Genomic DNA, 25,698 nt, shown 5'->3' on the forward strand with positions numbered 1-25,698 from the left:
TGCCTCTTAGCTGTGACATTTGGTGTGCCCTTGGCATCTACCCGTTGGGAGAGAGCGTCCATTAGTCTAGAGCAGTGGTTTTCAGAGCGTGGTCTCAAAGCCAATAGGAGCAGTATCACTTAAGACTTAATTAAAAATGAAAATTCTTGGATCTCAGCAGAAAACTGCTAATCAGACCTTATGAGAGGCGAGATTTAGCAATCTGTCTCATCAGGTGTTTCTGCTGCAGCCAAATATGAGAACCATGGATCTCTGGTAAGAAGAGGTCAGGTAGGAACGCTTCTACCTAGATAACAGTTCTTAAACGTCATTGTTCTGACATGTTTGTAACAAAATGTAAATGGGGGGCGGAGCTGCAAAAGGAGAGAGAGAAGGCCTCTGACTCAGTTTATCTTGTATGAGGTAATGAAATCTGCATTTTCCAAGCCCCAGTGATTTTGAGATTATGGGATATGGGTAGTTGAACTGCACAGAAAAACAGTAAATTTGAGATTTTAGCTAAAGAAAATAAAAAGAACATTTGAAAGGAGTTTATGTAATCACGCCTTCAAGAAATTTGACAGCTGTCAAGATCTAGATAAATGTTTATTTTCTTCTGTCCAGTTCCGGAGACAGAACTAGGGATATTACATGGAAGCTACAGAAAAGTAGATTATGCTGAAAATAAGAAATGAATTTCTAATATGGGGCATGGACTTCCTGTGCCATCCAAGAGTACCACATCTCTGGAACTTACGAGCCAGGGAATGCTAGATGCCTACTTGTGACTGCATCCACAGAAGAGATTGATGCAATGTGCTGGACACTGGACCTGGGGAAATTGAAGCCTCTAAATTCCTTTTCAATTCAGAGGCTTAAAAAATTCATCTTTCTCAGTATCTCCTCAAAGTACCTTGAGGACTTAACTTTTATAATTAGAAAAGATAAAGACTTCCCAATATCTTTTACTAGTTTTATTAGAAATATGTTCCTCTTAGATATTAATAAGCATGTTTCAAGTGAATACCCTTGATAATAGGTGTTTGTTATCCCCTTTTGTGATTCAGCCATGTCTACTGGGTAATTTTTCTGTTCCTGATGAAATAGAAGGGAAAAAAATCTTTAATATCAAAGCAAGTAAATCAAAATGACTTCATAAACCAAAAAAAATAAAAATAAAAATAATAGCAGAAATTTTCTTTTCCAGAAACAATAGTCAGTAGAGTTTAGAAATGGTGTTTTAAATTTTCAATACCACAAGTCTATCTTAATAATGGTCTTTTCTGGTTGAAATTATAGGTATAAGCATTGTATTTGGAATTGTCCAATGTTTGCTCTTATTACTCGTAGACCCTAGCCACTTAAAAACAACAACGAAAAAAAAAACAGCCATCAAAATGTGACGCATAATGCAGGAGATATGGGATTTTGCCCAGTCTGGGCTTGCTGGAGGGTATCTGGAGGTGCCTAAGAAAATGTAACAGGGTGACTGTAGGATTGAACATAACATATCTAGGTCAATAAACATGTATGCAATTTATATAAAGATGCCTATTTTTTAATTTTAAATCGCCTATTTTAGTTGTATTGCCTTTAAGCCCTAGCAAAAGTTATAGAAAAGTAAAAATCTTTTTTTTTTTTTGACCAGCATGGCTGGTCATCAGTATAAAAATGGTGCTGATGAGCACATAGCAATGGTACATGTGGCTTTAGAATGGGTAAGAAAAAATGAGAAATAGATGGCTTGGTGATGATATAGCGTTGCCTAGTAAGACCTCATATCTAGAAATAATTAACATATGAATCTACTTTTAGCGGAAATTAAATTTAGACATCATAACAAAACTAATCTTTATCAAGTTAAGCTCCATTTTTATTTTCCTAGCTACATAAAACAAATTTCTGAAAAGAATATGTAAACATGCTGCCTTTAGACCATTGATGAACTTGTATTTAACTCTATGTAATTCTCTTAAATTCTATTTAACTCAATGAGGTAATTGAGACTGACACAGAGATTCAGTTGATTATCTGCAACTACTTTGCCAAACATTGTAAGGCTGAGTACATAAGCACACTGGAACATTCCATATTCTCTTGCTTTACCCAGCTAAATTCTGCGACTTGATGTAAGATTCAGATATAGTTGAGTAATTTTCAATTTTACATATCTTCAAATAAAATCAAAGTGATAATGTAAAATTACTTCTTACGTAACTTTTGCAATTCCTAGCTGATAGTTTGAAGTTTATTTTTCTATCAACTCTTCCAACAAACTTGGTTCAAAATTGTTTTAGCCTATATGTAAACTTACTGGTGTTAAAAGTTCTACACTCCACCTATACTTTTTCTATTTTACTGGCCAAGTTCTTGTTATCTTCAGGTGTGGATTAATATAGTAGCTGCTAATCCTGCAAACATGTCCTCCTGTCTCTAGGTTCTCCTAACTTGCCCTCCACCCACAACTTCAGCAGAGATGAAGATGGCTTAGTGTGTGGAACCAGAATACAAGGTGTCTCCTTGATGACCTTCTTTTGTACTATGCTCCTCTAACTGGAGACTTCATGGCAGTCCCTGCCTGGGACACAGCTGTGTGTATCAAGTGTTCAGACACTTTTTCCAGTTCTACTTTTGTTCTCTCTCCTTCAGGGCCAGCTCCCCCAACTATCCAGTAGGCAGGTCTCTTGCTTAGGCCTTACTTAACTCTTTTCCCTGCGTACTCTGTGCTGCTTTAAGCATGATTTATTTGAAGTAAGCTAGTGGGAAGCTAGTAGGAATTTCGTTCTGTTCATTGAACAGTTAACTTTCCTGAGAAGAATGAACCACCTTAGGTACACATTAGTGGCATCCCAAAAGTAGTTACTTCTGTTAATATCTGTTGCTATAAACTATAAGCTTCCTAACAGTAGTAGCTATTTCTTATTATCTATGTACTCTAAGATAGGGAGCAAAGTGTCTGACCCACAGTAGGTGGTCAATTGCTGTTTTTGTTGCTGTTGCTGTTGGATAAAAGAATCCAATAGTGCTTGGATACATGAGTACTATTGGGTTATAAACTTGTTATGCAGAGCCCCCAGGGTGGTTTCCAATTACACAGGAAACTGGGACCTTGTAACTACTGGTGTTAACCCAAGGCTTCCCGTATATTAGAACAGTACCTTGGGAAATGCTATTAAACTTCTGCCTCTGGGATATGTACTAGGAATGGGGAAGTTTCCCACTGGGGACTGTCTACTCAGTAGCCTCAAACCATTCCTTAGGGGGCACCTGGGTAGCTTAGTCTGTTAACCATCCAACTTCAGCTTAGGTCACGATCTCATGGTTTGTGAGTTCAAGCCCTTCATTGGGCTCTGTGCTGACAGCTCAGAGCCTGGAGCCTGCTTCAGGTTCTGTGTCTCCCTCTTTCTATGCCCCTCCCATGCTTATGCTCTCTCTCCCTCTCAAAGATAAACATTAAAAATACATATTAAAAAAAACATTCCTTAGGAACCCCCAGGGTTGCATTAGATGCTCCCTGACCAAAACCACCGTACAATCCACAGCTTATAAAACTTGAGTGGCAATTTAAGAACTAATGATGTTACTAGGGGAACATAAAGATATGCTGTCCAAATGAAATCGGCTACATTTCACACCAATCAATTTACCACATGCTGCAGGGAACCTGAAATTGCTTTCTTAGGCAAGTTATCACCACAGTTTCAGTAAAACAAGATAGATAGCCATATATGCCAACAACAAAATGATAAATGAGATAGTTTCAGGTCCAGAAGAGAAGAAAGAGGAGAAAATGTTTCATCCTTTAGCAGATAGATTTTAGGTATTTACTGGTAATATCTATGGTGGGAAACCCCAACAACCAGTTTATAAATTATATTTACCTAAGATGCTCTAGGAATTTTCTAACATAGAGATCTCTATGAATATACCTGTAATCTCAAGCAAAGAATCTCAACCAGAAAAGAATATGCACAAAGTTCTCCTTCAGATTAGTATGCATTAGTATGCATTCACAGGTGTACAGATATAAGATAAATAAAAACCTTCCCTAATCTATGGTATGTTCGTGATGGACGTTTATCTGAAGGAGAATCTGCTTCATTATGAGGGATGCTTATGTAAATCAAGGGTCTCACTAAGTCCTTGAAGCCTTTGCTGTAATGCAACTTCATTGGTAAAAACACAATCTGGAGAAGGACCATTCTGAATACTCTAAGGTATTGTGGCAGAAATTGGTATCAAGGGAAATGAAAGCAAAGACAGGCTACAGGATAGTCAAAGCTTAATGTACACCGAGTGAATGCATAATCCAGAACTAGTAAAACAGTATATAAAAACAATGATAAAAAATGTAGTGTATGGGTGGATCTTAGATTACCAGGTCATTTTTCTCTATTGGAATTACTCATAGTGAACAAATCTGAACAAGTGACAAGTTTATACAGGATCCTTCCTAACAAAGCTTATCTGCACTTAAGGTACCTGTAAGCCCAAAGGAAAGTCTAGGGCACTCGACCAGAAGTGCCAGGGCTTAATCCTAAATGGAACCAATGTCCGGTCCAATGGGCAGTTGGGAGGTCCACATGAATAGATTTCACACTGCATTGCCCTACTCCGGGCATTGCCCCACAGCTAGTCTGGGGCTGTGTTTCCCAAGCCCGGAATCTGTATTATTCATAGGATTATACTGAATTGACTGAATGGTCTCAATGTCTAATCTTGGCGGTTATTAGGGTATGTGGAGATTTTATGCTGGATTTCACATTTGATGAAAAACCAAATTAAAAATCATTTAACCATGACTAGAAACAATCCATAGAGCCTTTGACAGTGTCTTAAAAAAAAAAAAAAAAACAGTCAAAGACTTCCAGAATGTGACTACAATTCTTCATAGATTGAGGACCAAATGGTAACCAACTTTTTATTAATGTGTAACACAGTAGTTTTGAAATTAAGAATACAAAGTATGATTCCTGCCTTCTTCAACCAGTTATTTTCTCATCTAGTGTGTGCTCTCGTGTTAGGGAAAATATAAAGATAAGAGAGGAGGAAAAATAAATAAGTAAACATCTTTTATAACTTTGCATCCCGTTTAACCAAGCAATTAAAATTTTTATGACCATAAGAAAAAAAAACCAATATTTTACTTGACAGATATTTATCATACTTTGATCTACAATATGAAGAAAGAAAGAAGGAACAATGTAGATATCCATCAATAGAAGATTGGAAAATAAATTTCAAGTATATCTATTCAGAGGAAATTTGTGTAGACAATAAGTAAAATTATGTAGAAGAATATGAAAAGACCTGGAAGATATTTGTGATGCATTTTAAGCAAACAAAGCATGTTTCAAAAGCATATTTAATGTAGAACCCCATTTATTTATGTATTTATATAAAGAATACTTATATTCATTTATATATGTTTGTGCAAAGTGCTAACTAAAGCTATTCCTGGCTAGAGAGATTATAGATAAAGAAGCAGGGGTTCAGCAGTTTCTAAAAATTCATATGGCACGAAAACATGGATTAGGTTTCAAATGTAAATATTAACATGTCAAGCTTTCAGGTCTGGGCTCTTTTAACCTCATTTTGTTGCTTATATTAAATATACATGAGGTGTGTTACCCAGCATCTCCATAATGAGCTCAGGTAAAAAATTTAATTAGATGTAAACAAAAAGGACATTCTAAAAGAACTAAGTATTCTATCTTTCTCACTTATTAACACTCCAAGGAAATTACAGGATTTTATTTACATTTGTTCTTATCAGTACGCATACCAATCATAGTGTTACATAAAGATTTGATCCCAAAAGATTAACTGATTTCAGAGTCAACTCAATGCTTTTGTTAAAATTCTCTCACAGAGTTTTCACAACTTCTGGTAATTTATGACCATCTCCAGAGCATGCCTTCCAAGCCTAATGCACTAGCATAAGTACTGGGGCCACAGGGTTGGGACAGCCAAGAAGGTCATGATATCCTGTCAATTCTTTTTTTTAATTTTTCTTAATTTTTATTTATTAGCTTTGAGAGAGAGAGAGAGAGAGAGAGAGAGAGAGAGAGAGGAGCAGAGAGAGAGGGAGGGAGACACAGAATCTGAAGCAGGCTCCAGGCTCTGAGCTGTCAGCACAGAGCCTGATGCGGGGCTCGAACTCACAAACCACGAGATCATGACCTGAGCTGAAGTTGGACACTTAACCAACTAAGCCACTCAGGCTCCCCTTCTGCCAATTCTTTTAAAGGCTCTGCAGATACTGGGCTTCATTGAGATAGAGTAAACTTTCTCCCCAAAAGAGGTTCGATTAGGCAAGTTCCTGGGAGCTCAACATGAACATTCTCTATTTCTCATTTCTCCTTTTATAGCCCAGAGCCAGGCTGATTTAATTTCCCCTTCACACAAACTAAGGAGAGGAGGTAAGCAGTACAGTCAGAACTTGATATATGAGTTTTGGTTGAAGGTGTGGACGATCAATCCTCTTACCCAGTTTCCCACCCCTCCCCCCTTATTTCCTATCCATTCTCCTTGTGATTTGTGTGGCAGACAGATGCCATGAGACTTTAGTGGTTGGAGTAATGGTGTCAGATTTAGTGATGGTGATGGAGGAAGAAAACAGCTGTTAGAATTAGCACAGCACATGAACTTTGTCAAAGGGAATGATGCCTACGTAGTAAGAATAACATTTAAAGGCATGACAGAACATAGCAAACCTTGAAAGACCTTACCCTTAAGGTCTTATCTGATGGCAAGGAAAACAAAGTAATAAAAAAGTAAATCACAGGAAATGAGATGCCTTGAGACAGCAAGGGCAAGGTGAAGGTATTACACAAATTTAATTCTTAACCCTCCAGTGTTGGGCAAAATGAAAAGAAAATAAGTAATCTACAGAGGAGTGAATTTAAAGTCAGGAAACTTTGCTTCCAGTCTTGGCTTTAATTCTCAACAACTGATTGATACTGGTGAAGTGATCTATCCTCGCTATTCCTTAATTTGCTCATCTATGAAAGGGTGGTGACACCTGCCCGACCACCTCCTCAGATTGTCATATATGTCAACAACAGTGACAACAAAACAAGCAAGAAAGAATGAGTGTCTTTGGAACATTGTAAAATGCTGTGCAACTGTTAACTGTTTATTCTGTAAGGTGCTGGCAAGAGTTTATTAGTCTCAGCAACCAACAGAGGTTTTAACGGTATTGGGAAGAACTGTCGAGCAAAACATTTTTGATTCTTGTGTGAAACAAAACAGTGATGCCATTTTTATAAGCCAGGTTGTGAGTAACTGTGTTAGAACATGTAAATAAACTTCTACAAACAGATACTAATTGGAAATGGACTCAGACTCTAGAGGAGTGGCAGGTGGCTGATCTTCTATCAGTTGGAAGAGTATGAAGGAGCAAGGCGATCAATGGGGAAAGAAAGAATTTGGGAACAAAATAAATGTGGGGTCAGTGCCAGGTCCTAATAACTGTGATTCTGGGCAAATTTTGTACCTCCTCCGACCCTTCAGTTTTCTCACTTATCAAATGGGTAACATAATGAGTATAATAATACCTAACTTGCAGGGTTAGATTATATTAAATTATAGAATATAAAGTGCCTAGTGCAGAGACTGGTACAAGGCAAGAAGGGGAGTCATTACTATCTCACTTTGCCCAGGCCCTTTCATAGTCTACATACTTGTTTACCTATATTTTCCCTCTTCTGTTTCTTCCTTGAATACTGTCTATCCCGTAGCCTCCCTGTATTTGCCAGACTAATCTGCACATAGGACTCCTTTAAAATATTTATTTAAACTCCATATTGCCTTCATTATGTCTACCTGCTTAATAATAAAATCATTTTTCATCCTGTGTTAGAATTATTGTATTGATCCTGTAAAGATAGCCTATTAAATTTATTATGTAGGTACATTGGATTCCTAACACACCTGCTGACCCTAAAAGTAATCACAAACATGGAGGAACACAGAACCAAGGGGAAAAAAAAAGAAATGAGGATAGAAAGAGTTAAAGGGAACTTCAAATAGAAACTAATCATCCTAAGATTTAATATTGTATAGTATATTAATTTTAATTTTTGTATATAAATAATTGCCAGGATAGAAACTTTCTTCTCATGAGTAATAAAATAGATACAATTGTTTGTAATCTACTGAGGAAATCAGAGAGCCTTTCTAATTCCCTTATTCCATTTCTTTAGAGTACTACTGAAACAAAATATCCAATGAAAAATATTACTTTTTGTTTTCCTGGATGGAAAAAATAACCCCAAACAATTGTGTCTGAAGATTATCTGTAATTTATTAGTGTGTTGTGTGTATATATGTGTGAATGTGACTCAACCTCGTTTTCTTCAGTAATTCCAGCCTTTTCTCCCCTTCTCCTTAAAAGGATGGATGTCCTTCTTGTCCTAGTGAAATGCACTTAAATGTAATTTCTTCTGGGAATTCTCGCATTACCTGTGGGTGCTCCCTCCCCACCCCAACACCAAGCAGAAAAGTTTATCTTTCTCCTGTGCATCACAACATCTTGTTTATACCATTAGATTCCTTAGCAATTAAGGTATCTACCTTATACACCCTCCTGAGACACAGCACAATGTCTGGAATATAACTGTCATTTCTTGTATGAATTTTGACTGAAGGCGTAGATGATTAGGCTTGCCTTCCCCTTATTTCCTATTGATCTTTTCTTAAGTTTGCAGTGTGTGACAACGTGGGACTATTTTAAAAGTTGGAGAAGTAGGTCAGAATTGGGGATGGTGTTGGAGGAAAGACAACTATTTTGTTTCCCTTTTCCATCTTCCATATGTTGTGTTATTGCTTGTAATCATATCAAAGAAAATTCCATTCCAATCTTTAGAACAATATTATTTCAGCATCATGTTAGGAAAGGATGAATTTGGAAGAATTATTAAATATTGCACAGAGCACCGTGCAACAGCCTACAGCTACTTTCTCCAGCAAAATCTTGAGGCTTTTTAAAAAATATTGTCTTTATCTTCCCATGATGACTTATGAGGCATGGTTAGGAAAATTTTATTTTAAAGGTCAGAGATTCCAACAGAACCAGCCAACATTTTTTGAAGTTTATTGAGTGATTAATTCCTAGAGTTCTTCATTTTCCAGCCCTTTAATTTTTGCAATCACATTGACTGTTCAAAGTATATACAGCTTTTTAAAGTCTTTCAAATACTCTGTTCCTAGTCACAACTGGCAATTCATAAATAGAACTGATTAACATTCCCCACCACAAAGATATTTGACGGAAACTAAAAACAAAAACAGCATCTTTGTTGAATCCAATTTGCTTACATTTCAACACACATAACTCCACTTAACTGGCCATCACAGCAAAAGCCACAACACACACACACACACACAGCAGCATGGAGCTAACCACACAACTCAACAGACAATGCAGACAAACTTGAGTATAAACCAAGATTGTTCTACCTCTTTTTCATAACAGGTTAGTGCTGGCCCTCAGTGTTGGTGTACAGTTTTTATGGCATGGGAAAATAGGGATGTTTCTGCCCTATAAAAATAAATGTGTTGAAGGCTTTAGTTTGAGCTTACACAACGTCAGAAAGTTGCAAAGGCACTGGCACAATACAGAAAAAAAAAAAAAAAAAGGAATCCCACATACAAATATACCACCAAAATATCACCAAAACACATGGCAAGATACTAAGAAAACAGTGGTACGAAAACTACTGGTTTCTTGGATGATTTATGCAACAGTTTTCAACACCTTCCCAAAACACAAAGCATAAGAGAGGCATGCTGGTGGGTCTTTGGTGGGCATATCTTGTCACCAACCACCATTCATACCAAGTCTTTGGCTTTAAACTGCTCATTAGGCCATTTTCTCTCTGCAGAAGTACAAAGCACAGAACCCTCATGTTCTTTAGCTTTTAAAAAACCAATTTGACAATAAATTTCATATATAATAAAAAAAATAAAATAAAAAAAAAATAAAAAAGCCTTAGGAAGGGCTAAGAGAAAGAGCATGTAGAAATGCATGCACTATCTTTAAGAAAGAAAGGGATACATGGAATGAAAATAAAAATACATAAGAGATACTTTCTTCATTTTCTATGCCATAATATATACTTCTTTCCAAACCTTAGTTTGACACAAATGGTTTCTTACGGATGACATCTTTACTCTAGAAAGAGCTGGGTCAGAAAGATAAGCAGGAAGCAGAAGTTCTGAGTTCGAATAAAGACAATACTTTTGTTACATCAACGGATGAAAGGTGAGTGATGGGGCTAGGAATTGGGAAAATTTCCCAATTAGACTTAATGATTTGTAATGCCTCCAAAAAAAAAAAAAAAAAAAAAAAGAAAACTTACCACATTCTGTGCAAATTTCTCAAAAGATGTTCTGCGATCCATTGAGTGTTCCGACTTACATGAATGGGGTGGGTGTGGCAAAGGGAAATAGGGAACATAAATAAAAAGAAAGCAAGGAAAACAGCATAAAGAGACAGGATGATGAAAGGAGGCAATGCCAAATCCATGTTCTAAGTCACAGGGACCGGGAAGGTAGGAAAGCTGCCAAGGAAGGACGCTAGACACAGGACATAGGCTCTTTTTTATTAGAACTTCTATTTTTAACACCAAAACTCTTCCTGTGCAAACAAAATGGTATGATTTCAAGGCAAAATCAAATGACACTAAAATGAAGTAGATTCATGAAGGTTTTACGTTGACATTTGCAAAGCCTACATATTTGAAAATCAGTGGAATATCTTCAGAATTTCTTCATACTTTTCTGTTAGGACTAGATTTCTGTTGATTATGTCAATTCTGTCAAGCATTGCTGTCCAATAGAATTTGCTGAAAGGATGGAAATGTCATTCTATGTTGTCCAATATTTCAGAAGCTGAGGCCATTGAGTACATGAAATCTGGCTAGAATTTATGTACTCTTAATTAATTTAAATTTAAATTTAAACAACCCCATGTGGCTAGTGGCTGCTGTATTGAACAGGGCAAGTACAGAGTATTTATTGGCAAAGGCAATTGACTTTAAAAAATCCTATTAGCCTAAATGACAGTCATGAATTACACAAAATTATAATTTCATCTCAAAAGTTTCAGGAAGCTATGGACTATTTTAACATTAAAAAATAATGAATGATGTTCAATTTTTATATTCAGATTTTCCATACCCTGCCTTAATGATTACATTGATTATAAACTTTAATTGAATAATGAGGTCTATTGCAGCTCTTCCAAAATGTGTTTGGCTACCTTGTTAGGTGTGTAAAGTTCACCATCAGGATACTAAGTAATCCAGGATGAATGCCAAATTAAGATAGTTTGAATGGAACATAACTACATTTTGGCAACTATCATTGAAAATAATAAGTCTATATTTGGTTATGGGGTATGTGGCCAAATCCTTACACTCAAGCTTCCTGGACAAAGCAAACCGTCTTCGAGTTTTTGACCTAATGATGTTATTCTTTCCTTTTCATTAATTTTAATTTTTTATATTTTTATATCCATAAACTGGCCATACAAGAGACTAACATGAAACATGAAAACAGGTTCTAAAAAACGTTGTAAAGCATGAACATCTGCAGAAATAAACAAAACAAAAAAGAAAATAAGCAATCAACAAACAAAAACAAAAACATCTCAGATGGCCCTTATAAAACACAAAGGTTTGGGGAAGGTCTTGGAGTGTGTTCACTTACCATTTGTCCAATACCCTGGCCTCAGTAGAAGGAACTACTCCATACAATTATAACTGAGAACCAGATTGAAAAAGGTCACAAAGAACCAATACCTTTTTCTTTGCCTGTAGAAGCTCTTGATAGGCACTGGATCTTATAAAACGTGGGTATGAATCACTTTTCATCAATTTGTAAATGTGCTCCTAAAAAGAAATAATGGTTGAAGCGCTTCTTTATTGTTTCTCAGGGAAAATCAAATCCTGTGTCAAGAATACAGGGTATGGTTCAAAACAAATCTGGAAACAGCTAAAATTAATAATGATAATGTTGATGAGAATACTTTGTGTTTACAGAACATATGAATCTTCAGATTTATAATTTTATTCATGATCAATATTTAAACTGGGTTGAGAGCTACAGAGGAGGCAAATCATACCCAGTCCTTGAAAAACATGGAATTCAGTTAATGGAAGGTCATGAAGTTATTTCAAATCAAGTTGTTGATTTATATAGGTCATTTGAGAATATAAATAAATCTACTATCTCTTAAAATTACTCCAGGCCAAAAGTGAATGATATGAAGTCAAGACTCAGTAATCACACTAGCTATCTACTTGGAGGATGCAGACTGCCCAGATGAATCATCTCTTCGGTACAAATTATATTAAAAAAATGTCATCCACATCCACTTTGGGCCAGAGCACAAATCCAAGAAATATTTTGTGATATTTAATTGCTAAATCTCCTAATTTGTATGCATTAAAAAAAACCTCCTTCAGTGACAGATTAGGTAAATATTTAATAATTTAAACCTATAATCAGTCCACAATGTCCTATTATGATGATGAATATTGATAGACAAAGAAGTCAAGGAAAAAAATATATTCATCCCATTCAGTTGTTAGCCCCATCTAGGGAGATTCTGGTCTGGCCTATTGAAGTTCAACGGAGCATAAATGCTCCTTCCTCTTTCTAGTCTAGTGAAAAATCAGTTAGGTGTAGAGAGTATCCTGGATGTCCCAATCTCTTTTTGTTTGCAGAAAAAAATATATTTTAGGAAATGACTCGGTTTCCCCAGTCCCAAACACACCATTGCCACGTAGAGCAGAAAATCCTCTCTGCTATGATTTGGAGTTATTCTCACTCAATATCTAGCCCAAGGCTCACCTCCAAAAGTATGGTACATTCAAGACCCTGTCAGAATTTGTTCTTGGAAAAGTGGAGAGAGGTCTTGTTTTGGAGTCAAGCACTGAAGGTTTCAGATCTTATCTTGCTCGAGACCTGCCACTTACAAACATGTAAATTTAGGTCAATTATCCCATCTCTCTGAGCCTTAGTTTTCCACTCTGTACAATAGGGTTGTTGTGAGGCTTAAAGGAATGATATATATTTAGCAAAGTAGGGGGGTATGCATAGTAAGTGCTCAGATATACTTGCATATATACCAGGCACACTTCTAGTGATTGCCTGTATTAGTTAATTTAATCCTCACAAAACTTCAGTGAGGATGGGAACCATTATTATACCCATTTTAAATATGAAGAAGGTCACAGAGCTTTGACTAGAACCCAGGCAATTTGGCTCTAGAGTCTGCTTTCTTAATCATTACACTGTTTCTTTTCTCAAAAAATGGCAGGAATTTTCATTACTATATTTTTGAGGATGGGGTTAAAAAACCTATCAACAACTGGAGTTAAATATCTGAGCTTAACTGAAAAAGAAGCCCAGGGTCAGGTGGTAATGTTTTCTATAGAAAATTATGCCTTTTCATTTTACTGAAGACCTATTAAGCAAGAATATTTTTAATGCCACAGATAACAAAGAAATGTTCTTTTTAAGACTTCAGGGAGATCATTTCAAACATTTTACATATTGTTGGCTCTAGAAAAATGCTTGAAATTTTATCTTGAGCTGAAAGAAAGATAAATCCACAGAGAAGTAAGCAACAGGACTATAATTTTCATCCTGCTCTCTTGCATGTGTCTATAATTATTTCTACATAGAAGGCCATGGGAAAGCAAAGATGGGTGTCTGTTTAGCTATCTCAACCTGTGTTAGTTTTCTATACGATGGCTCGTTTCTTTAGACCAAAGCCAGGAGAAATGTACTTTCCACCGGGAGTGAAAATAAGGTCTTTTAGATTTTAAAATCTTCTAGATTTTATTTTAGTAATATTGTTATTTGAAAAACAAGATACTTTCTAGAACTAATATTCTTCTTTTGAAGAGGTTTAAGAAATTAAGATGTATGCATGTTCCAATTTAAAAGCCAATTTAATTTACAGGGGCGCCTGGGTGGCTCAGTTGGCTGAGTGTCTGACTTCGACTCAGGTCATGATCTTACAGTTCATGAGTTCAAGCCCCGGGTCAGGCTTTGTGCTGACAGCTCGGAGCCTGTAGCCTGCTTCCGATTCTGTGTCTCCCTCACACTGCCCCTCCCCCGCTCATGCTCTGTCTCTCTCTCTCTCTCTCTCAAAAATAAATAAACATTAAAAATTTTTTTTAAAAAGCCAATTACAGCATATCATTAGGAAAATAATACCCAAAAGTTTACTTTTCTTCTTGAGCACAATATTTTTTTAGAGAAGGAAAAATTCAGACTGTGTCTAAGGAGGCAACTGTGCCCAGTTTGAGGAAAAAAAATCTAAATATTTGTCTTAGGATATTAATATCTTAATATTAATTTCCTTTTTTCCTTTTCACAGATTAAAAACTTAACTTGGGAAATTTCATATGCCTAATTGTATTATTTCATTGTATCATAAGAGACAAAACTGGCTTGAGTGTGACATAACTGTAACCTACTCTAGCTTAGCTCTGACTATTCATAATGATGAATAATTTAGGAATGTCAGCATCTTAGAATCTCCACATTGGAAGATACCTTAAAGATTTCAACTATGTGTTACTGAGCTGAGGTCATCATTAGATAAGTGTTTTTCTCGCATATTGGGAGATGAAGTAGAAAAATGAAGTAAAAGTGTTCAAATATTTCAAATATTCCTCTTTAAGAAATGTTCACATAAAAACATTCAAATTTATAAAACATTCCCAAGCTTCAGAAACTGTTCATTTTAATGTGTCTCTCTTTTCTTCCAAATCAATTGGAATTATTTTACATACAGTTACCTAAATTGAAAATATTAAGTCTAGCTGCCAATTACAATGAAAATAAAGCAGAAATACCTCAAACGTCAATTTTCCAGGAACACATTTGTGACATACTGTGAGGCCCACCCATATACCAACCTGAGCATCTTCGAATGTGTATCGTCCAGGTTCCTTCACATTCTGTGTGGTTTTATCATAGCTCTTAGAATCCAAGTTAATGGCACTGGGAGCTCCAGGAGCCAGAAATTCTTGCCATATTTCCTGAACTCGGGAAGGGACTTCTCTAATAGGCCTTTTCTTCAGGTCTTCCACTGCTAGCCAGAATCTATGGAAAATGTGACACCAAGCATTTACAGTGATGCCTCATAATTTGCAACTTCTTATAATATTGACTGATCACACAATTCACAATAATGCATAACAATAAACTCCTTTTTTTTCTCAGGGCTTCCAATATATGGCCTTTACTGAATTTTTTTTCATTAGTTGTATTCAAAAGTATAAATGTTTTCAAAAGGAAATATTGAAAACAATCTCTTTTAAGTGTTTGCTATTGAAAGCAGATCTCCCAGAGCCCTGATTCTTCACAACTTTAATTTTTACTACAGCAAAATAGCACCACTAAAGAACCATTTATTAGAGAGGAAGAGGAGATTGTAGGGAATTAGAGTGAATGACACAGAGCATCTGCTTGGGGGATAAAGCAGTGCGTTGTACTATATTCTTTGAATCTGTTGTCCATGTGAGCAATGAGAGTTAGTATGGAGAGGATTTTCTGCTCTACGTGGCAAGGGAATCACAGCGAAGCTTTACTGGAATTAAAAGAGGCCTGGACAGGGGCGCCTGGGTGGCTCAGTCAGTTAGGGGTCCGACTTCGGCTCAGGTCACGATCTCACGGTCCGTGGGTTCGAGCCCCGCGTCGGGCTCTGGGCTGATGATGGCCCAGAGCCTGGAGCCTGCTTCCGATTCTGTGTCTCCCTCTCTCTCTGACCCTCCCCCGTTCATGCTCTGCCTCTTTCTGTCTCAAAAATAAATAAACGTTAAAAAAAAAAAAAAAAAAAAAAAGAGGCCTGGACACAAGATCAGAAAAGGCCCTAGCTGGAGAAATCAGGGCAAGTAACTAATTTTAGGCTGTTTAATTCAGAGAGTTATGGAATGACAGAAGCAACAAGCTTTCACGTGCCACTGTTTGAAAGGTTTAAATTTGCAGAGGCATCAAAGCAATTCAGAAGCTCTGGAAAACAAACAAACAAAACAAATACTGACTTTCTTCTAAATATGTAAATATATTTTATATGCTTCTGTATAGAATATATATGCTGTAAGGAAAAAAACCCACCAGAACATGTTTTGGCTAAGAGCAAATAGCAATGTCTAATAATAAAGGGTCACATTGTATTAATAGGTTTCATTTCTTTAAATTTTGCTCTGTGTTATATCATTTTGGTTAGGACTAGAAATAATGTTGAAAAGATGAAGATGGCGGGTGCCTGGGTGGCTCAGTTGGTTAAGCATCGGACTCTTGGTTTCAGCTCAGGTCATGATCTCATGGTTTCGTGAGTTCAAGCCCCATGTTAATCTCTGTACTGACAGCATGGAGCCTACTTGGGATTCTCTCTCTTTCTCTCTCTCTCTCTCCCCCTCCCATGCTCGTGGCCTGCCTCTGCCTCTCTCAAAATAAGTAAATAAACTTAAAAAAAGAATATATATATGATATATATATATATTATATATATATCACTATAATTTGTTAAAATGAAAAAAAATACTTGAAAACGGAACATACTAGGTCTATGTTACCCTCAACATAGACCATTATCACCCTAATGGCATATGTAGTCATGAAATGGGAAAATGACAAAAGACAAAGTTCACTACAGGCTACAGAGTCTTAAGAGAGGTACAATATGACCTTTATAAACAGAACCTTCATACAAACAGAACCTTCATAATTATTAAGTTTTAACTTGGGCATTAATGAAAGGTCAGAAATAAGTAATAAAGCAGTTGAGCTAGAGTTAGAAAATCAAATACTACTCCATCTAGTGAGTTTCCAGTTTCTAGAGATTATTTTCCTGTAGATATATGTAACAGTAGATAGTCCAATTTTGGACAACGCCTTACACATGAAACCACCGTTATTGTCTTCAGAAGGGAAGGCTCAAGACTATTTCCTCCAAAAATAAGAGATTTGGACACTGTGCAATCTAATTGCCATCTGAGGGAGCATAAATGTTGTAATGAACGCTCATTCAAGTCCATTCCAGCATGCTTTCAACACCTTAATTGAAAGAATTTTTCTGTCCTCAAAGAAGCACTAGAGAAAAAGGTACACCATTCAAATAACTGCCTAACATTAGGACCCCGGGAGCAGCTATCAAGGAACAGGGCAAACCACATAGTGTGGGAGTGCAAAGCAGGAAAAAGCCTTCTGCTGGGCAAAGCACTGGGCTGGTAAGGGAAAGTTGATATAGATGCAGTGACATCTTAATAAACTTGAAAACACAGAAAAATTAATAAGAACACTTACAGTAATAAGTGCAGGCTCTATTCTAAGTGGTTTAGTCATATTTACTAATTCAATCTCTACAGCACTAGAGTATGTGCTATTATTTCCCCCATTTTTGAGAAAAGGAAACTGAGGATATGAAGATTAAGTCACTTATTTAAGGTTGCCCACTATGAGTGTCATAGCTGGGGTTTGCCCCTGGATAATTTGCAGCAGTTGATGTGCTCATAACTGTCCCTAAGAGCATCATCGCCTTTCTTTCTTTCTTTCTTTCTTTCTTTCTTTCTTTCTTTCTTTCTTTCTTTCTTTCTTTCTTAATGTCTATTTGTTTTGGAGATAGACAGAGAATGAGTGGGAAAGGGGAAGAAAGAGAGGGAGACAGAATCCGAGCAGGCTCCAGGCTCTAAGCTGTCAGCACAGAGCGTGATGTGGGGCTTGAACTCATGAACTGTGAGACCATGACCTGAGCCAAAGTTGGACCCTTAACCAACTGAGACACCCAGGTGCCCCACATCATCACCTTTCTTATTCTCGGCCTTACTGTAGATGTTGTAATAACTCAGTAGAATGGAAAGGGCACTGGTAAAATCCCATCAACCTTAATATATGGTAGCTGGAATATGAGGAAGTAAGTGTTTTAATGTCTTTGAGTCTTGAGTTCTTAATCAGTAAAATGGGATAATAATGTCTATCTCACTAGGTTTCCATTAGATGACAAGATAAATTATGTAAGAGGCACTTCTGAGTGCCTGACACATTTTTAGACACTCAACAATAAAACTCATATTACTATATTTCCTTAGTACTTCCACTATGTTTTGCTGCATGTTTTACCTGAAAAGGGAATGAGTAAAAAACACACCAATGGACAGCAGAGGTTATATTTAAGGAATAAGTTATCAATAAACAGTATTTCTTGACTTTTTTTTTTTTTCCTGTCTTAATTCTGGAAGAACATAGGAGTGTCATGCTTCTGTAAAGAGCAGGTACTTACAGGCAGCTGCTTGATAAGACAAACTGAGACTAACTTAAGCTCAATTAGCCCTCCTGGACAACTGGACTATTCTTTCTTCCTCAGTGTGTGATACCAGAAACAGTGGGCTCGGATTTGGGGAGCAGTGGAGTATAGCCTCTATTGGCTTTTAGAAAGCCTAGGATTCCAATTACTAGCCCATCTGACTCGGACAAGATGCTTAGCCTCCCTCAGACATATTTTGCTTATCGGAAAATGGGGCACGAATGTTTAAATTTCATTTTTGTTGTGGTGATTAGATGTTTGATAATCAGAAAGAGTGAACACTAAATATACCATGGCATACTTATAACAGTATGGATATGATTAGAACATAAAATATATTAAATATGTCATATTTCTTAAATGAAATGACTTAGATGAAAAACTAGCATGGTAGGGGTGCCTGGGTGGCTCAGTCGGTTGAGTGTCCAACTTCAGCTAAGGTCATGATCTCTCAGTTTCTGAGTTCAAGTCCTGCGTCAGGCTGTGTGCTAACAGCCCAGAGTCTTGGAGCCTGCTTCGGATTCTGTGTCTCTCCCTCTCCCTGCCCCTCCCCCCCCTTTCTTTCTCTCTCTCCCAAAAATAAACATTAAAAAAATTAAAAAAAAGAAAACTAGTATGGCATAAAATTATTGACATAAGAAATGGTTAAGGTTTGAACTAAGGAATCAGCAGTGATTCAATTCATTCATGAAACAAACACAGTTGCCACTATTTCCTTTGCCCAGAGCTTCTTTCTTCTTACGTTTTGGCTGGTTATATCTTGACATCCAAACCACAGCCTAAAGCTATTTCCCCTAGGATGCCTTTGCTGACCTCCAACTCTAGGTTAGCTATCCCTCTGTACTTCTCAGATCTAAATAACCACGATTTTGTGTTGTGATCTTTGTTCTCTGTATCCACCACTAGGCTGTAGTTTTAATGAGATCAGGAACCATTTTTATTTGGTTAGGTGATACTGGCCAGGCTTATTACTTGTTTATTTCTTAAGTTTATTTTTACTTATTTTGAGAGAGGGAGAGAGCACGAGCAGGGGAGGGGCAGAGAGAGAGAGGGAGAGAGATAGAATCTCAAGCAGGCTCCAAACTGTGAGCGTGAAGCCCAATGCAGGGCTTGATCTCACAAACTGTAGATCATGACCTGAGCCAAAACCAAGAGCTGGACCTTTAACTGACTGAGCAACCCAGGTGCCCCATTTCTTGTTTACTTTTTCATCATGATACCCCTGATGTTGGCATTTATTTAAAAACTTAGAGAACTAGAGGAAATTCCATCTTCCCATCTGCTAAAAGGCTAAAAATATCTTTTATCTCTGCTATATTTTTTTATGCATTCCTTTACTCAATAATTGATGATGTGACCTTGATAAAAAAAAAAATCCTTAGCAGTGTAGATCTTCTAAAAGCCTTCCCAAGATGGGTTTGCACAAACTTGAATGAATAGAAGGCTGCATCCCAACAATTCATGACAGGCATGCATATATAATAAAATTATTCCAGGTTCCAACTGTGATCATCTTGCTTCAACCATAGGACATCTGTCAAAGTTCTACATGCTTCTGAATGGTTTGGTATTGGTATCTGTTAAATCATCTGTAAAGAATGTGACAATGCCTGGAGCTGCAGAGTTCCAATGAAAATAAATGAATGCTGGGACCTTACCATAAATGAGTTCCACAGGACCGCATAAGTCATGGGAAAGTAAATTAGGGTATCATTTTCAAAAGAATAATGAATTAAAGAGCTCATGGAAAAACATTTTTATGCAGTGGAAAGTTATCACTCACTTTGGTGATCTTAAAAAGAGCCATTAAAATCTATTGCAGTGTCTCACATTTAAAAATTCAATTTCCAGGTGCCTCTTAAGTTTGAAAAAATTCAAAAATATGTAAGGATGATGCATACAACAGATGCGTGGAATGCACACCCCTCTCCTACTAACAGCTCAGTGTGGTGCGGCCCTCAACTGTCCTGAAGCTATATTTAAATGTGCCAAGTGCATGAACTGCCCCACAGTGTTGTTTCAAGTTATTTTTAATAGGCACCCAGACCTTACTTTAAGAAGACCAATACTGATAAATAATGATAATTTAACTTCATAAATATTATTGGCCATTCTTCACTTTGCCAAACATTAGTTCAGGTATTATACTTCTTTATGGAGTCCATTTCAAATGCATCACACTTATATACTTAATAGATGAAGAGGTAATGTAAAAATAAACCATTATAAGGAACTAATAATTCTGGATAGGCTTTCCTTTGTTACCCTTGTCCCTCCATCAGGAGGCAGAAATTCAATGCGTTCATCTTGTCATCATGTTGGTACGAGGGTAACTGATCTATTTGGTGCAAAATAACCAGCCATATCACAGTAAGTCTCTCTGACATAGAATAGGATACAAACAATGTGTCTTACCTTAAATTTTCTGAGCTGAATTCTGACTCTAGAAATTTAAGAAACTGTTCTCTCCCAACTGGGTCTTTCAATGCTTCATCCATGCCAAAACCCCATCGTTTTACCCTCTGCTGACTTGGTTCTTTGCTATAGGAGATAAAATGAGGAAAAATATACTCTTTTCATGCCAATTCTGTCTTCTGCTATTACATCTCCCCTCAAAATCATATATATCTTGAGGTTCCCATCTTTAACATATCTTTCAGGAAAAAAAATCTGTGATCGATGGCTGTGCACGAAATCATAGTGAAGTATACATTAGGCATTAACAACAGTCTAATCTTTATCAAGCCTAGGCACTAAGTGCTCTAGAGGGATTCTTTTAGATTCTTTTCTGCAACTTTTGAGACAGGTACTATTATAATTCTTATTTTATAGATGAAGAAATCAAGGCACAAAGAGGGTTTTAACTTGCCAATGTATGACACGTAATAAGGGGCAATATTCTAGACATTCTCACCTCAAAGCACAATTTCTTAACCAGCGTATAGTGTGGAGTCTCATGGTGGTATGTTGTACTGGAGGAAAATGCATTGGGAACCAAAAGGCCTAAATTCTAGTTATGAGTTTGTTGTTGATGAAATGTGTGACCTAACCCTGGCTGAATCACAACATTCTGGGGCCCCAATTCCTCATGTATAAAATCTAGACCTTATGGACGAAGAGCCTGCACTTGTCAAGCATTTAAGAACACTGTCTGGAGGTAAAAGAAAGAAAAAGTCCATAAACACAGTCTAGAGAAAGGCCATAGGATATGAAATCCTCACTCTGTATAGTGATAGGCACTGCTCTCCTCATGACTCTGTCAAGATTGATGATATAAGTCTTCCCTTATACAGGTCATGAAGGAAACCAGGGAATCTTAAATTGTGCTTTGGTTTTCTTAAGACGTCAGTATCTTGTCAGATTCTCTTAGGGTGTTAATGGCAAGTTCATTTTGTTTTAAAATTGAATGGATAGAGCCATACCTGTATTGTGCTTAAATAAGTATGGATTTAACAATCATTTTGCTTGAATACAGGGGCCTGTGTGGCTATGCGGAGTTTCAAAGAAGCAAAACCCATGAGCTAAATTTCAAGAACTGAAGAGCCCAACTCTGAATAATCTATCCTGAAACTCCTGTACCTCTAATTTTGTGCCAGTCCTCTGGCAATGTGCATCTGAACACAAATGCAAGTATTTAAGGTTTAAAAACCATTACCTTGAACAAGAACTTTATATCACGGGCTAATAGAGACACAGAGTAAAATTAGCCTTACCATGATCAGTTATGTTACCCAAAACCTGAAATAAGTGAAATAATTGGAGAGAAAAGAACATGTCACATACCTTGCTTCAAGTTCCCAGAAAGTAGTATCATCAGACAGCCATGGGTTAGAAGGGTCAGGTGGCACAAGAAATGGGTCATATTCTACATATTGTTCCGTGTAACTTAACAGACTAGAGAGAAACAAAAATATTTTCGTCTTCGTTAGTTTTTTCGCTGAGGTTATACCCAGCCCCAAATAAGGGATACGATATAAAAAGGTCTGGGCAAGGAATCGCTTGCTTATAGAGTAAAACCCAATGGCAGTTTCCACGTTTCAATAACTTATGTGCATCAACTTATTGTGCACCTTGGAAGACAAATGTAGCTAAGGAGTCCATGTCTGTCCATGCCCAAACCAAGTGAGGCAACACCCGTCCATTAAAATGAAGTAAAATGGAAAGTGTCAGTGTGTGAAAAACAGTGCTAAGGGTCAGTTCCAATCCTTGGCCAACCAGTCCACTCACAGCTGAAATTTTAGCAAACTTGGAGAATGGGTAAAGGAAATTTTTATTAAAAGTATCTACAGGAGTTAGGTAAGGGGGGAATCACTAACATTTTTTTTTTTAATTTGTATTAAAAAAAATAAAGAAAGAAAAGAAAAAGATGGAGAGGAAAGGAAAGAAGTTGGAGAGGTGGGATTTGGCAATACTCCAAAGTGAAGAACATGTGTGCCACTAATAACAGATTTAAATGAAGAAAAGGAAAATATCTAAAATCTGTGTTTAATTCAAATTCTGAAGTCATGCAATAACTGAAAAGTGTCAATGTTAAGATGAATTTACAGAGAGGCTCTAAGTTGCCAAAAAGTAACTTGATAAATCGAAAGGTTCATTTCTCTCAGCAGGAGTGAAAAATTCAACTCCTTGGAAATATCTTCTGTATCTGATTCTAGTTGTGCAGGACTGGATCTCGAGAGACTGAAGACAGTAATGATCATTCTTTCATTTAAACTATAACAGAAGAGTTCCCTGAAAGTTTCCTTCCCTTCCCTCCCTTCCCCTCCCCTCTCCTCTCCTTTCCTTCCCTTTCCTTCTTTTCTCTTTTCCTTTCTTTCCTCTTTTTCTTTTTTCTTTCTTTCTTTCTTTCTTTCTTTCTTTCTTTCTTTCTTTCTTTCTTTCTTTCTAGGTTTATTGTTTTTGAGAGACAGGGAGAGATAGAGCACAAACAGGAGAGGGGCAGAGAGAGAGAGGGAGAAACAGAATCCAAAGTAGGCTCTCGGCTCTGAGCTGTCAGCACAGAGCCCAACGTGGGGCTTGAACTCACAAACCATGAGATCATGACCTGAGCTGAAGTTGGACACTTAACCGACTGAGCCACCCAGGCACCCCATTTTTGAAAGTTTTCTATGTGCAAAAGGAAAAATACAATTTCTTACAGGATCCCATTTTAAACACAGTTAACTATCACATGAATTTTTTTTATTTATATGGGCATCTTGAAATACTTACCTATCAGCAACTTTTGACATTTTTAACCGATGTCTATCTAACTGTATTTGCCAATATTTAATCTGAAAAGAATTAAAGAAGTAGTTATGTAAGTAGTGACATTCTCAAAATTTTCAACTCGAAATTCTGATACACTGGGCAATTCTAAATAAGAATATGTTCCAAGTCAGTAAAATTTCAAAGTCTGAAAAATCAAATGAGATGACTCGGAAAATTAAAGTGTTTGAAAAAACATAGTCAATATCCCTTTAGAACAGCAATGAATTTGAACATTCTGCATACTTTGACAAAATATAACTTTATTTTAAAAGCATTATAGAGATTTTAAACATTTATTCAGAGTGAAAAGTCAAATCAGAATCAATCCCCAATATTAAATTCAGAAAATAAATATATTTGTTATTTGTACTATAATTTCTTTTTTTTTTTTTAATGTTTATTTCTGAGACAGAGCATGAGTGGGGGAGGGGCAGAGAGAGAGGGAGACACAGAATCTGAAGCAGGCTCCAGGCTCCGAGCTGTCAGCACACAGCGCGACACGGGGCTCGAACTCACGAACTGCGAGATCATGACCTGAGCCGAAGTCGGTGGCTCAACTGACTGAGCCACCCAGGTGCCCCATGTACTATAATTTCAAAGTAAACCCTACTTCCTAATACTAGCCCAAGAAAGCATCAGAGGGTGTTTGGGGAATAATTTTACCAACATTTCATAACAAATGTTCACAGGGACATAATCACACGTAGAAAACTTCAAAACTCTCTAAATTACTTTCCATTCATGGTTATTATAAATATACTAGAGAAAGTATCATTACACTATTGCTAAACCAGATCACAATAAAATATCAGGGAAAAGAATAAAAAAGTTATTTTGAACCAAACCAAGAGATTTCACTATTATTTGATATGAGTGACCCTCGTGTTTGCTCTCGAATATTACTTGGGGACCAAACTATTTATCAATTTGCGAAACAACAAGTGACATATGCCATTACTGCACACCAGTGTTAATTCAGGAAAACTTCAGAGGCTTATGCGGAGCAGGGGGGGGTAGAAGCAAGAAAAAGCTCTCCGTGAAGATCATGTCACATGATTGGATACAGAAAACACGTGACTCAACGGTCACCAGCTTCTAGTCTTCCGTTCTTCAAGAAGAGCTCCAGAGTACAAAATAACTCTTGAAATGGAGACGCCTAATCATCAGTGTAGGTCATTTTAAAGAATTGGTTAGAGGAAGCAGGATTTGGGGAATTAAAGAGTGAAGAGATGTGAAAAACACCTCTCTATATTGATACATTTTCGAGGGACTACACACCTTAAAATAAGTGATTTCACTAACTTTTAACTGCAAATCTTCGCTATGAAACAGTCAACCCTTCAAATAACCTTTGAGAACCCTTGTCATTAAGATTCACCATGTAGTCTTCATAGCTACTACTCTGTAAACCCTTAACAGATCATTTTTTAGGTAGACCCACCTGTTGTTGTAATTCATCTTCTGTTGGAGGTTTAGTTTCTGGTGTGGGTGTGTGGGTAGGACTGTGACTTCTAATGTCATTTTGTAAACCATAGACAGACTATATTAAAGTAAAAAAGAAATATTTTAGGACAAAATATCATTTATAGCCACAGACTTTCTAAAAGGTAATTTTGTGTTATATATTCAGTAAGGTAACGCAAAGCTTTGTTACATATTTGATTAAGCTTCTCATTAAAATTCAAAGACACTGCTGTCATAAATATCTTATGAATATAAAATAGAAGCCCAGCTCTTTGAAAAAATATGTGGTTAGATTATTAACTTTGACAGAATAATCGATTATATGGAAAGATCACGGTAAGTCTGATAATAAAATTTGGGGATGGACTGAGAGTACTAAGTTGGGAAATAACACTGTATAGGATTTAATAAATATTGATTTCAAAATAAAATAGGGGTGGATATAGAATAGATTAAACACTTTATAAACCAAAAGAAAATGAAAAGAATCTGAGTTTTACAAAATGGAATACTGAAGAGAGAGACTACGTCAACAATTCTGTTGTTGATTTGGTTTCTGCTAGTGTGATCAAGGACACCCCAGAGTGCTCCAAATTTCCCACCTCAGCATTGGGTTATTTACCTCACCACACGGGCCTTGACATTTGGTGCCTTTGGGTGCCTTTTGCAAGCAT

The 25,698-nt window shown here is 36.7% G+C and overlaps 1 protein-coding gene across 7 annotated transcripts in view; it reads right to left on the bottom strand.

The window, feature by feature from the left end:
- RGS7 (regulator of G protein signaling 7) overlaps positions 1 to 25,698 on the bottom strand; it is a 525,076-nt gene that overhangs the window by 9,201 nt on the left and 490,177 nt on the right. For 4 of the 7 annotated variants that reach the window (XM_086694010.1, XM_086694012.1, XM_086694011.1 and 1 more), the window contains exons 11-18: positions 25,002 to 25,100; positions 23,522 to 23,583; positions 22,094 to 22,204; positions 20,726 to 20,851; positions 14,922 to 15,108; positions 11,787 to 11,876; positions 10,344 to 10,397; positions 9,442 to 9,523 (exon numbers count right to left, since the gene is read on the bottom strand). In XM_086694010.1, coding sequence (XP_086550136.1) covers positions 9,449 to 9,523; positions 10,344 to 10,397; positions 11,787 to 11,876; positions 14,922 to 15,108; positions 20,726 to 20,851; positions 22,094 to 22,204; positions 23,522 to 23,583; positions 25,002 to 25,100 — 804 coding nt within the window. In that variant the 3' untranslated portion in view covers positions 9,442 to 9,448. The remainder of the gene's footprint in view (positions 1 to 9,441; positions 9,524 to 10,343; positions 10,398 to 11,786; positions 11,877 to 14,921; positions 15,109 to 20,725; positions 20,852 to 22,093; positions 22,205 to 23,521; positions 23,584 to 25,001; positions 25,101 to 25,698) is intronic. The other 3 variants (XM_086694013.1, XM_086694014.1, XM_086694015.1) reach the window with 3 other exon arrangements.

The sequence above is a fragment of the Puma concolor genome, chromosome E4, assembly GCF_028749965.1.
Source record: "Puma concolor isolate L17-30 chromosome E4, mPumCon1.1.hap2, whole genome shotgun sequence".
NCBI lineage: Eukaryota > Metazoa > Chordata > Mammalia > Carnivora > Felidae > Puma > Puma concolor.